The sequence below is a fragment of the Pelodiscus sinensis genome, chromosome 6 (assembly GCF_049634645.1).
Source record: "Pelodiscus sinensis isolate JC-2024 chromosome 6, ASM4963464v1, whole genome shotgun sequence".
NCBI classification, from domain to species: Eukaryota; Metazoa; Chordata; order Testudines; family Trionychidae; genus Pelodiscus; species Pelodiscus sinensis.
The window spans coordinates 426,330-440,328 of record NC_134716.1 but is presented as its reverse complement, the minus strand read 5'-3'; the positions used below and the strand labels follow the sequence as shown (position 1 = coordinate 440,328).

Genomic DNA, 13,999 nt, shown 5'->3' with positions numbered 1-13,999 from the left:
CAAAGCCTCAGAAGCGCGGGAACCCGCCCGGTGCCCCTGGTCTGCTGGAGACGATCTCCAGCAGACCAGGGGCACCGGAGCAGCTTACGAACGGGGCTTTCTCGCCCCGGAGCTCGCAGGTAGCAATCCGCCACCTCGACCTCCGGGGTGAGAAAGCCCCGTTCATAAGTGCGGATCCGACATAAGTCGGATCCGCGTAAGTCGGGGACTGCCTGTATTTGTATTGTGGTAAGCTGCCTTGAATATTTTAAATAGAAAGGTGGGGTAAAAATATTTAAATACATAAAATAAAATAAATATCAAGTGCAAGCATCTTTTGTGTCCCAGACAATATCCACCTTTGATCTTGATATCGACAGTTTGAGCCTCCCTCGGGAGAGGTTATTAACAGAAGCTTGAGAACATGAGGGAATACTTTTGAGGAGAGGTGGGGATAGCAGTTTTGCCTGGCCCAATCAGCGTCAGGGTGATGTGAAACATTCCCTGCTAGAATTAACAGTTTAATCTCGGGAAGCTCCTGCCTTTTGTCCCAGTGAACTGAGATTTGTGAATTTTCCCAACATGGTTCTTCAGAGTACCACAGTTTTCTGAGTAACTTTCATTCCTCTTTTCTCCCTTCTAAAAATAACTGTGAATTCCCTTTCTCTTGCTGTCTGAACTTGACAGCCACAAGAGATTGTCTCCAAACAGAACTCTTAATCCATCTTCTAAAGTTAAATGAGGCTGCTACCTTAATTCTAACCTTAAATAAAGAGAACTATAAACAAATGACTATTTTATAGAATTTTCTCAAGTAGATGTAATACTGGTTAGACTAGAAATAGTTAAAGAAGTTTCCTTTGATCTTTCAGGCCTGAAAAAAGGTTAACTCTTCCACCACGCTTTCAGAAAGAACTTCAAGTGCATCTGTCCAGAAGCTCATCAGTGGATTCAAGTGGTATGTGGAATTGTCACTTTGGGTTATGCATGTATTCATAACATGAACTGTGTTTATAGCCTTTTATTTTGTACATAGAATAATACTTTTAAGAGGTGAGAGACTGATAAAGCCAGTATACCACCCAATCTCTGTTCTGAGGAAGCCTGCTTAATTGGTAATGTAGTTATTTAAAAAAAAAACTTAAACTAATGAAACATAAAAACAGCTATCCCGGATCAAATCAATGGTCTGTCTAGCCTAAGATCCTGTCTCTGACAGTGGCCAATGCCAGATGCTTCAGAGGGAATGAACAGAACGGTGCAATTTCAGTTGATCCACTCCTGTTGCTCATTCCCAACTTCTGGTAACTGGATGTTTAGGGATACCTAGAACATGGAGTTGCATCCCTGGCCATCTTGGTACTAGCCATTGATGGGCTTACTTTCCATGAAGTTTGAGCCCTGTTACATTTTTGGCCTTCAACATTCCCTGGGAACGAGTGTCACAGTTTGACTGTGCCTGGTATGAAGTATAGTGAAAGGTTTGTTACCAGACACACTATTAACCGGCATTGCCCCCAACCACAATACTGCCACATCTTCTGGCACGCATGCCTGTCAGGGATTGCTGGCACTGCCAGCTGTCACCAAGCAGGTGCCGCCCCCTCCCTCAGCCTGCCTCGAGCTGCCGGGAGCCAAGTTTGTCAATAGAGAACGGGGCAGAGTAATAATCTTTATCTGACATATTCAGTTACCACCAACCCTCATTTTCCAGGAGTGCCGGATGACAAAGATTTCACTGTACTTGCTTATTTTGAACTCGTCTATTAATTTCATTGGGTGACCCCCCCCCCTTCGTTGTTATTTTTTGGGAAGAAGTAAATTACAGGGTTTAAGTTGAACAGTCCCAGTCTTTTTAATATCTCATTGTATGTAAGATGTCCCTGACTTCCAATCACTTTTGTTGCCCTTCAAATTCTGATACTTTTGAGATTACACAACCAGAGCTCTGCACAGTATGCAAGGTATGGGCTTGTCATGATTTTGGTCTATCCCTTTCCAGATGATTCCTAGCATTATCCTTTTTTTTTTTTTTCCCCTGCACCTTGAGCAGTTTTTTTTTCAGGGAACTGTCTACAATGACTCCCAAGATCTGTCTTGAGTGGTAACAGCTAATTTAGACCCCATCCTTTTGTAGGTGCCTCTTACTATAATTTTCTTTGAATAATACTAAGGATATTATGACTTAAATGAGGGGTGGAGAACATTTTTTGGGTCCAGGACCACTGACCTACAAAAAAATCAGATGGGGGGGGCCGCACCCAGTAAGTAGGGGCGGGGGGAAATCCCTCACTGCGGCCTGAGTGAGGAGAAAGATACTCCCCACGTTACTCTTGCACACCAGAACCTGGGGGGCCCAGCCTAGTAGATTGTGTGCTCCAGCCCCCAGGACGGCAGCAGGGGGGCTGCAGCACCAATGAAGGCTCACTGAGCCTCAGAGTCCGGATCCAGGCAAGCCAAGGGCCACATCTGGCTCCTGGGCCTGAGGTTCCCCACCCCGACTTAAACACGAAGTTTTCAGAGTCTGATTATAATCAGGACTTAGTTCTGGAACCACAGTTGAATGAGTAGCTAGTAGCGTGGGCCCCAGAGTCACTACGTTATTTCTTCAGCAAATTGCACGTGTCTCCCAATTGTTTAACTGCTACATACCTGGCAGAAATGTTTCAACCATCTGTTGGCTTGCTCTGAACACTGCCTCCCTGAGGTTGTAGGCTTTGTTGCTAGGTGCATGGATATAAAGCTCTTCTGAAGCAAAGGAAGAGATGAAGGTGGATGGATTAACACTGGCATTTACGGGTTTTTGCACAAATTTAACTCAGTGCAAAGAAAGATGTGCAAGTTCCTATACAGTTGGTCACATCTGTTTTGACAAGCATAGATCACTTTAATAGTTATCTATGGCCAGAGTCTCACTTTCATGCCTAGTACAAAAGACTTAATTACTGCAGAGCAGTACCCCATCATTCATCCTGGGGCACTGCCTCAGTGCTAATGCAAGAGTGGAGAGAGCCGCCTTGCTGACTCATCGATTGCTGCCTTCCCATCCTGGAGATTTCTCTTCCTGACTTGACCACCCCGTTTAACACAGCCTGAGATTATTGCTCGTGTTTGCATGGATGAGGGTTTCCAAATCATCATTGGTATATGGCCAGTACGTTCAGTGGGAGGAGGGAAACACGGTTCTTAAGTGATGAGCTCTGTATATAGCCCACACGTGGGAACGCACGCACGCACGCCGTGCCTCTGAGTCTGGAAAGTCTTCAAAGGCCCACAGATGCACAGTAGCTCTCCTCGTGCTCCTGACTGAAAATGTAAGAGGCAGTGTGTGTTGAGGCCTCTCCAGTTCCTTCTTACTGCTGTATGACCTGAGATGTACTTGTCCTTTGTCCTTTTCCTTGTGTAACTTGCACAAATGAACAGTTGTAAATAGTTATTTCTTTGCTTAATAGTTGGTGGTTAAAAGGTTATAGTATAGAGTGATTTCCTGGCCCCCCTTCCCCTCCCCACTGTTGGGACCTCTCCCTGGCTCCAGGACTATGTTCAGAGTCCCAAGATCTAAGACTTGCATCTGCTGCCTTTGCTCTACCTCCATCGGTGATGACTATCAGCGTTTCCTGTATTGTCTGGGTGAGGTACGTATCTCTGCAGAGTGCATATCTGTTGCTGCCTCCCACCCAGAGCCTGAGCAGCTCAGGAAAAGCCTAGGAAAGCACCTCGTGGGGAAGGCTGAGACCTCTCTCTGATATGGCCCATTCTCGGACTGTCTTTAAGAAACTGGCTTCCACTCCAAGCCTGTTGTGGTCAGATGTGATGTCAGGTACACAACTTGAAGAACTGGCTCCACTGAAGACACCCAGGTTGGAGAGAGAAGCTTAAAAAGAAAGATCTGTCCATTCCTTCGGTCACTTCCACAGTGAAATGTAAGAACAGAAATTCAGCAGTTCAGTAAGTGTGCTAGTTGGAATATATTGTCAGTACCTGCCTCATTCATCTAAAGACCATCCGCCAGCTGCCGATGCACTTGGTCCTTCAGCCTTGAATGTCAGAACCCCTCTGACACCAGGGCATGCTGAAATTTACATACAGTCTGGAGATTGTATTCCTTATCCACAGGCTCCACTTCTTTCTGGCCCTGCCTTCTGAGGGGTGTCCTAAATCAAAGGAGGAGTCTGCGTCAGTCCAGTGAACCATTTTGTCTGAGTGCCTGGGTACCAGTGAGACTTGCACTACTGCTAGAATAGCTTTCCGTTTTGGATGAGTCAGGGAGATAACCCCACAGTCACTGGTATCCTCAGAGACAGTTAAGCCCCATTTACACTCTTCATTCTTCTGGATATGACCCCACTAGTGGTTCCAGTTCCCTTGAGGTCCACCACAACTGATATGCTCCCCCTTCTCTGGCCTTATTGGGGACCATGAGATGCAGACATCTAGGCTCTTCTCAAAAGTTGCACTGTTCCACTCCTCTTGCCCACCTGTTCCATTGGTATAAAAGGAGGAAAGAACCAGAACTGGATCCAGAGGTACCGACAGTTTGACTCCTGAGGAATCAGCTGCTCCTTCACCGTCTCTGCTGGACGAGCACTGGCAGTGTCAGGAGCTGCTGCAAACAGCTACCAATGATCTGTGGATCCCGTTAGAAGAGATCTAGGATCCTTAATACCAGCACATCCTTGTTGCAGGATGTCATCATTCCTCTCCCAGATCTCTTCGCTGGATAGTCACTGGAAATATCAGGATTTGCTACCAAGAGTGGCTGTGGACCTGGAAATCAGGTTGGAGGAAGTTCAGGACCTACAGCATCTGCTTTAGGACATTCTCCAACCCCAAAGGATATCCAGTGTGGGCCTTCTTATCAATGAGGCTAGCCTGGAACCAGTATGTGCAGTGTGGCGCACACCTGGTCTCTCATTCACACACGTAAGGACATGCAGGCCAGCTTTCCTGTACACTCAGCTTCCCCTGAGCTTCCTGGGGCTATGTCTAGACATAGGCTTCTTTCGGAAGAAGCTTTCCTGGAAGAGATCTTCTGAAAAAACTTCTTTTGAAAGAAAGCGTCTACACGGCAAAAGCGCATTGGAAAAGCGATCTACTTTTTCGAAAGAGAGCATCCACACTGAATGGATGCTATCTCGCATTTCAGCTGTGATTACTGTGGTTGGAGTGGCCACCAGGGCACCTGTGCTTTTTCCTCTTTCCTCTTCTTTTGAAAGAACTCGTCTTTCCCGTCCACACATGCCTTTTTCATACTGCAGTGAGGTGCATCGGGGGTGGTCTTGCGGCACAGGCTGCCTTCCCACCTGACTGCTTCACAGTATTCGGCCCAAAGCGCGACACTTCCCCTGCTGGCAGGGCCCTGCGCTCCCTGGGTGTTTGAGGCCCACTGGTGTTCTACTTCCACATGACTCGTCCATTTCGGAAATCCAATTAGTCGTTTTGTGGCCATTGCTAAAATGTCACAGGGGCAAGCTCCCTGGCCCCGGTGAATCTCCAAATGAGTTTCAGCGTGAATCCTTGAGAGTGTCAAATGCTCTAATCTACCTCCTCCCTGGTGTGTTCATTCTACTTGGGCATAGGCTGCCGCCTCAGCCTCACTAGCAGATCTGTCCTGGCAGGCGTCTGTCAAGTAGCGCTGTGCTGCTCTGTCCACATGTTCCCAGCACACCACACCATTAAGTGCAGCAGTGACAGATGCGGCGTGGGCCATGCTGTGCGGCAAACTGCAGTTCCATTGGCATCCTGCAGCCACTTCTGCGCAGATCACTTCCCACACGTCGCTCACGTGTGACGTACCCATGGGAACCATCAGTCAGAGGTGTTACCTGCCTGGAGCTGAAGGTTCCACTACCCATCGTACTTCCAACTGGATTGTGCAAAGGTAAGAGGGAAACTGCAGGGCTGTCAGTCCATACTACTTGTACCCCAAGCAGGGAGCACGGGGTGCTGTATGGCGCATCTGCTGTCAATGGACACTACTAAGAGAGGCTTCCAGACTCAGGTGTATGTTGCACATGCACACCCACATGTGGCATACAGAGAGGGATCTCACATCTTGAAGAACCTTGTTGCCTGTCACCCTGCCTTGACCTTCTCGCTCGGGTTCCCACTTGTCTATCCTGAGGGAAACTTCTGTGGCCTCGGCCGTGTTGATGCCAGTGGGATCCAGGGGCTAGTGGTCACCCAATGTGAATAATAGGCAGCAGGTTTAAAACAAACCAAAGGAAGAGGTGGTTACTGACCTCTGACTGGAGGTCCTTACCCTTTCTGAAATTAAATGCCACCTTTCTTTTAAAGCAAATTGTAGAACACTGCCATTTTACAATTGTCACTTTTCTATCTTCACAGATAAGCTGCATAAGCCACTTGCAGAAATACACAGCATCCCCCCTGGCCCTGCTGATACTAAACTAAATGAAGTTCAGAATCGTGTTAAAGAAGTTTTGAATAAGTACAGCAATGGTATCTGGTTATCAAAGATGCCACAGTTTTACAGAGAGATGTATGAAGAGGAACTGAATACAGCCTTACTCCCACAGTTTGAATACTGGCCTCATATTTGCACAGTAAGTTTTTAGTGGGCTTCCCACAGAAGCTAATGCCTGTAATAGAAATAATCAATCTTTTTTTATAGTGCCTGTATGACAGATGTCTTTTCTAATAGATCTTAAGTTTAGCTTTTTCCTTGGACATCAAGGAAGTGCTGTGGATTTTTTTCAAGGAAATGTTTTCTTATACTCAAACTTCTCCGGTTATTGATCATTAGGAGATTTGGGAATGAATTGTTTGAAAAAGTGCTACTTTTGAGAGCATTTTCTACTGCTCTGTCTGAAGCAATATGTCCCACTGGATGCTATAGAAATAGGATAGTGTTCTGATAAAATTGAGTCTCTTCAATTTTATCAGGGCAGTGAAGCAGTGTGAAGAGCTTAATACTGTGGGTGGGGGAGAATTAACAAATGCTAATACTTGAAATGGTCAAAGAGGTAACTACAGGCTGCACCTCTCAAATCTGGGATGTCTTGTCCAGCATCATCCGTGGTCCAGCATGACCATAGATGTCCCTGGATACGAGAGACCAGCAGCTGGGAGCCGGGTGCAACCTTGCAAGTCTGCTAACAGTGGGGTCGCAGCAGCCTGGGTGGAGCGCGATCTGGGCTGTCTGAAGCCCAGTAATGGGGCTGGGACCACAGAAGCCCAGGAGGGGAAGCCTGGCCAAGCCACATCAGTCTGGGAGGTAGCAGGCTGCAGCAGTCTGGGTGGTGGTAGCAGTGAGAGAGTGATTGGGGTTGCAGCTGCAGCAGCTCAGGAGAGAGAGCCAGCCGTGGCAGCCTGGCAGAATCAGCACAGCCAGGGCCACATGCCGCCCAGCAGCAGGGCTGGGGCTGCAGCAGCCCGATTGGGCAACATGCCATTCCAGCAGCAGGGCTAGAGCTGCCTCACTGGTCGGCTGCGAAGCTGGGGCTGGCCTGCAGACAGCCCAGGTGGGCTGAACAAGCCGGCAGTGGGCTGCGGGGCTGGTATCAGGAGAGCTCCTGTTGTCCAGCAAATTCTCTCTCCTGGGACCAGTCAGGTCCCAAGAGTGCTGGACAAGAGAAGAATGGGTAACCAAAGGGATAACAGACTTTTTAATAAGAGCATAGCTTGTTTGGAGACTCCGGTTATGATCTGCCTCGCCATTTGAACAGCAAGTGCTTTAGTTTTACAGATTCTGGGTTTTTTTCCTGGGCTTGTGCCTTGAGTTCTTGAGGCCCCCTCCCTTCTCTTCTGTCTGACACACTTTTTCTATCATTTATTCTCTTTGTAGCAGAACATAAATTAAGGAGGAAATATTCGTAATTTCCCTGTCCCACTAGGATGCCCGCTGGTAAAATTCAAGGAAATGGTATGTCAATTACTTGCAGCCTTTAGATAAGCTGCTAATGCAGCCTGTGGCTGTTGTCTTGCTTCTGTGGGTTCTGGTCCATCTCTGCCCTTGCAGAGGCTGTAAGGCTTCCCAGGACAACTTTCCGAGTAGAGGGGCTTCACTATCCCAGGGCTCTTGCTCTCCCCCAGGCTGAGGAGCACTCTATTTCTGTGGCACTTGCCACACTTTTTCTGGCCCCTTTTGCTTTGCCCCTCCATTTATACATGAGTGTGGCCTTTCTAATGGGGTCCTCTTTCTCATCTGGGTTGGAAATTGGACACCATAACATAACTGCTTTAAAACAAACATGGCACTCCTCTTTACTTGCCTGCCTCTCTCTCAGATTAAGATATTGTGTCTGCCATCCACTCTGTGGCTGTGGCAGAATGGATCACAAGATGGCTTCCTCATCTGAGGCATCGTTCCCCTGTGACCAGTATTCCTAATGCACTACTTCAGCAGAGGAAGGAGCAGCAAATGTAACACCTCCCTTTTTGCTGCTCAGAGAAGGGCTATTTCCCCTTCGGCCGTTCATGCAGAATAGAAGACAACTGTTTCATCGCCGTGTTTTCAGACTAGGCCTGGAGTTGATAAAGCATGACAGGTTCTGACACTGGAAACTTTACTGTGCAGGAAGAGTCCCTGCTTGTTGGATATTCTGGAGTCCAGGGGGAGAGGGAGACGTGCTCTACCCTTTTATAATGTGCTCAGTCTAGCTACATGGTCATAAGGCCCAAAGTCAAGCTGTTGTGGCCAGATACTAGCTTCACTTTCAGGAAAAGCTGTTCCCTCTGCCTGCCTGCCGTGTTTCTGATATTCGAGTAAAAGGAATGGGCCAATGAGGTGGGAGTTGTGCACATGCTATGCCTTGTTTGACATTTCATCTTGTAAGGTGGCACCATCTATTTCTGATTGTGCTGCTTCCTGAAAACATTGGGTCTTCCTTGTGCAGCTCAAGGCAATGTGGAAGATCTCTTGTTTGAGAGAACGGGAGTCTTACCAACCTTGAGTGTCCTTCATTTTCTCCAACATTTCATCTCTGATGTCTGTCCCTGAGACTCGGAAACAGTCCAGAAGATGGTCAGTCTTTCCTGCTTGTTCTTGCCCAGCTTCTGATCTCTAGTTTTTCAGAGGCTGGCTTGGCAACGTCAGGTGAGTCATGGCAGTGGAAAGCGTGTTAGACAGGGACTGTTTCATTTTATGACATATCTTCTAGAGCAGAGTGTGGGCCAGGTATCAGTTGGCGCCTCAAGTCTGTACAGTAATATGCAACCATCAATCTCTTGATGCTATTTCCAAAATCTCATCTGACCTAGGGACACTAGACATAACACTTCACGTATCAATGAGGCTCTCAGATGATGTAAGACATTCTGCATATCAGTTAGGACTTTTGTAGCCTTTGGGAATCCATGTAGGCAAGTGCCACTTACCTCAGCCAGCTAACATTTTCATTGTCAGTATTTCAGGGTCTTAAGCGTATTGCTCCAGGTCCTGCTTGTTCGTAGAAATCTTCAAGGCTGTTCAGTCTGGATTCTTCTGTATTCATTTTCACATCACTGGTTTCTTGACTGAGCATTTAGATGCTTATTTTGGTGTAAGGCATTTCTTTAAATGTACAGTACTCTTGAGCCCACCTGCCTGGTCTGATTCTTGAATACTTCACTGGAAAAACAGAACTGAGATGATCCTGATGCCAGCTCAACGAAGAGATGGTAACTGAGGCACATCATGAGTGTTGCCTCAGTCTGTTCTAGTCAGGTTCTTACCTTTCTATCATCCCCATAGTATCCAAAGACTTTCCTGAAGTGCACGGAGTACCGTGACCAGCATCCGTCATGTGTAATTCATTCTCTCCAGGGGGGAATGTTGAACAGCTTTTTAAATTGTATAGCCGGTGTCTTGTGTTTTTATTAGCAAAGGCAAGATTGAAGACATGGGCTTATAGTTGGAGCGGAAAGTAGTGAGGTTTCCTGTCCTCCTTCCCTGTGAACTTGGACCAGCCTCTGAGAAAACTGAGTGTATCCATGTGGTAGATTTATCTTGCCTGAGGACCAGAGATTTCCCTAGTCATTGTCCTGCAGCTTTAATGACCTCATATACCCTGGCCCCGGCCCATTCAGTGCTTTGATGATAAGGACTGAGGCTGACGTTGACTCTCTATGTGGAGGCAATAGTTAGTATTGGGTAGGCCTGAGGCTGGGAGTAGCCTGTGTTGCTTAGAAGCTATGCATTTGTTTTGTTCATGCCGTCTGCATCTATGGAGTTCTGGTCGCATAGAATGCTCTTAACTGGCAGAAGGAAATCCTGCATTTGGGCTCAGAAGATCCTTTGTAACTTTGGCTCTGACCCCTTGGTGTTGCAAGCGCGGGGATTGCATCTCCTGCATGGATATGTAAAGGCAACACTTTTGGAGGAACTACTTATACTTGTAAGCATCCATTCCGTTTATGTATAACGCAGAGTGCAAGTACCTGCGACCACCAGGATTGAATTGGGATGCACAGTGTGATGGCTGGAATCACTAAGGCTCTAGGGGTATTACGTTTCTTACATTCAGATTTAGTTGGAGCTCTGCACTGGTCAAGAATTATTTGGAAATGCTGCTCCGATAGTGACGATGGTAAGCTGATTCAGTTTTGGTTCAGACAAAAGAAAACACGAAAATAACATGGCCATTGTGTCTTACAGTTTTATATTGGGTTGAAATTGCACTGCTCTGGTGTGTTGGCTATTGGAGCGTGCAAAGTTGTTGCAATATCTGGAAATCAAACACTTGTTAATGAAAGGTAAATCTGATGACTGCCTTCAGAAAAAATGTTCTTGAAAAATCACCAAGATCTGGTTACCTAATCTGGCAAGGTCAGCACCATTTCCTTTTGTATTTTGATTTGAACATCAGTGTAGGTATTTGCAGGAAATCTTTTCCTATCCCAGGTCTAGGACCATGTCCTATCCATGCAGGACTGCATAGAAGTGTCCATCAGAAAAACGACAGTTGAGCTTTTTTTAACATTGACAGAGGAAATGTGGAGACACTTCCTCTTGTTGATTGGATTTTCTGATGCCTTCTTGATGTAATCTAAGTCAGAGCATGAGGGAACATCAGGCTGTACTTTTGGGACTATTGCCCTCGTGGATCAAGGAAAACAGGTGGGTCCAACACCACTGTCATTCAGGATGCACTTACCGGACCACACTGACTGGCTTAACAAGATGAGTTGACACCCCTGTGACAAAAACCTGCAGCTGGCTTTCTTTAGTCAGGAATTTGGCAGGTCTTGCCTTTCTCTAAAGGAGGAAACCCTAGCTTAGTTGCAGAAGCCTTGGGTATTCTCGCTCTCTGAGGCAGGTGTCTGTTCAGTAGTATTCTTTGTTATTCCTACATGTCCCCCTTCAAATGCAGTTGCACTTCTTGCCTTAGCAAGGTGGGCTTGCTCATCCTAAATATGGAATTTAGTGTAGCTTAAAATGTTGAACCTTTATAGTCAAAATTGCTTGCAGAAATGAATAGTTAAAAGAACCCAAACTTCCTGCTGACATTCAGAGATGGATCTGCTGGGAAAGGGAGGGGTTTTAGGGAGTCACAAAACATTTTGTCTGGAAAAGAGTTGGGTAATGTTGATTTAATCCAGTTACACATCAACTTTCATTCCTCAGTCTCTTGAAGTTGGAGACTTGTGAAAACATGTTGAATAAAGAGCTTAGATTTCTGTTTAGGAAAGGGGACAAATGTCTTGTAAAGCTAGGCTCGCTGTAGTTTTTGGAGATGAAAATTAACTCCGGTTTAAATGGACTAGACCTTGCGTTTCAGACTTGCTACAATAGAACTGGGGCTCCTCTTTGAGAGGCCTTATGGATTCCATTCCGAAGTATGCTTAATGGAGTGTTGCCCTTTGTGACGTAAAATGGAACTTGCAATTCTACTTGTGAAATGTAATTCTTGATTGGGCATCTAATGTGGGAGAAATGTTCTTCAACACTTCAGTGGGTACTTCTCTATTGTCCTTTACTGGTATTGTGGTAAGTTGAATGTGACTCTTTAGAATTCATTCTCAAATGAAGATTAGTATAAAAACATACATATGCAGCTCTCCGGGCCTTCTTTCCAAATTGGGACTTTGTAATAGATATTTGAACAGGTTGAGAGGAGCCAGGGACTGCTTAGGATGTGCTCAGTCTGATACCTGCAGGCCTGAAAATACTGTTCTTCAAAGGGGTTCTCAAGCATGAGATGTTATTGCTTTTCTAATTCTGAGCCCCAGAGGGACTGTCATGATCATCTAGTCTGACCTGCATAACGCAGGCCAGGCAACTTCCCTACAATAATTCCTAGAACAGATCTTGTAGAAACACTTCCAGTCTTGATTTAAAATTTGTCACTGATGGAGGATATGCCCTTGGAAAGTTGTTCCATTGGTTAGTTGCATTCACAGTTAAACATTTGCACCATTTCCCATCTGAATTTGTCTAGCTTCAGTTTCCAGCCATTGGATTTTGTTATATCTTTCTTTGCTAGAATGAGGAGACCACATTAATAAATATGATCTTTTTAGAAGGCTGACAAAGCAGCCTCCAGAGGTGTGTGCGTATTATAGCATGGGATCTATGGAGGCAAGGTATTTAAAGAACCAGAGATACACACCTGTACGCTATCTCAATTATATATGTATAAGAAGAATCTTGTATGCTAGAAGAGATGCTATTTGCTAGTAAGTGTAGGGGTTTTAGTATATTGCCTCTGCACATCTGCTCTAAGGGTTCTGCCCAGCTTATAGCACTGCTAGATAAGTACCTTTTGAGAAGCTTTGATGTAAGTATTTTCTATCTGTTTCTCATTCCTAGGCTTTACAGCCCAACAGTGCAGTCCACGAGGTCAGTGCCACACTAGTGAATCTAGAAGGTATAGTTTCCCATAGTCCACAAGAGTCTTGGGATCCATCATTCAAACAAAACCAAATAAAGGAATGAGCAGACTTTACATTAAAAAAATCAGCATTCTTGATGGAAACACTGAAGTTAGTTGTTGTGTTTACACCACCTTATTCAGATTACAGATGGCTCTTCATATTTTCTCCAATTCCCTGTTGCTGAAGATGCCGTCACAGCCACTGCCTCAAAAGCATTCATAAGGTCCTAAAACCCTGCATCACATTCATTTTTAAAGATCGCATTTAGTTTCATTGTGACTTATTCCATCCACTCTCCTTTCTTCCTGACTCCGAAATGGGAGAAGAGCTCCAAAGAATGTGAATTCTCCTCATTCTTCCAATTGAAGCACAAACCTCCCTGGCACTTCAAGTGTAAAGAAAATGGCCTCTAAGACCACTGTGCTTAAAATGGTGCTCACAGAAATGGGCAAGCTACTTCCGGAGACATGCTCTGCAAGGGGAGAACTGCTGGCTCTTGGGCTGCTTGAGTCTCAGCATTCAGGAGAGGAAGTGTGCAGTGACAGCATGGTCACTCTTCCATGCTTACAACAGCCATTATGAATTGGACCTTTCTGTCACTTTTTTTTTAATGGTGGGTTCTTCAAGTGGGAGTCTGTAGAAAGCGCTATGCATAGCAATGCTTCGCGGTTGTGTTTGAATCTTTGTTTTGAATTTAGCTCTGTTTCAGCCAAATGGGTGTTTTCATGTCTCATTAAATCCCTGACGTTACTCTCTCGGCATGTGGTGTTCGTCTGGTTTTTTTTGTCTACAGTTCTATCTTCTCTCTGCTTCCTCTGTCTTGTTCACATTTCCATCTCTTCTCTTGCTTTTCTTCCTACATTCCTGCTTTTCTTTGTCTTAAAGACCATTATGCTCAGTAATAGGGTGGCTTTCTGGGCTGGACAGTCCCTTCCTGCATAGTGCATCTCTCGGCATCTGAAAATGAGCTATTCCACAGTAGGGCCTCCCTTCCTTGTGGCAGCAGTCAGTCTCCAGAGTAGACCCTCACCAGAGGCCTCTAATCTCTCTCAAGTGTACTGCCAAATTTCTTATCAATGGGGGCTTGGGATATTTTAATGTTCTTCCACTGTCCAGGGGTTTGGGGCCTCATGCAAAGTGCAGAGGTCACTAATGGACAAACTTCATAGTCCCTGGAGCTGCCTGGAAATCATAGAACACTAGA

The 13,999-nt window shown here is 45.8% G+C and overlaps 1 protein-coding gene across 4 annotated transcripts in view; it reads left to right on the top strand.

The window, feature by feature from the left end:
• Positions 1-13,999, top strand: part of TDRD7 (tudor domain containing 7) — a 53,194-nt gene that overhangs the window by 17,400 nt on the left and 21,795 nt on the right. For all 4 annotated transcript variants that reach the window (XM_075931199.1, XM_075931198.1, XM_025186138.2 and 1 more), the window contains 2 exons: positions 852-937; positions 6,328-6,545. In XM_075931199.1, coding sequence (XP_075787314.1) covers positions 852-937; positions 6,328-6,545 — 304 coding nt within the window. The remainder of the gene's footprint in view (positions 1-851; positions 938-6,327; positions 6,546-13,999) is intronic.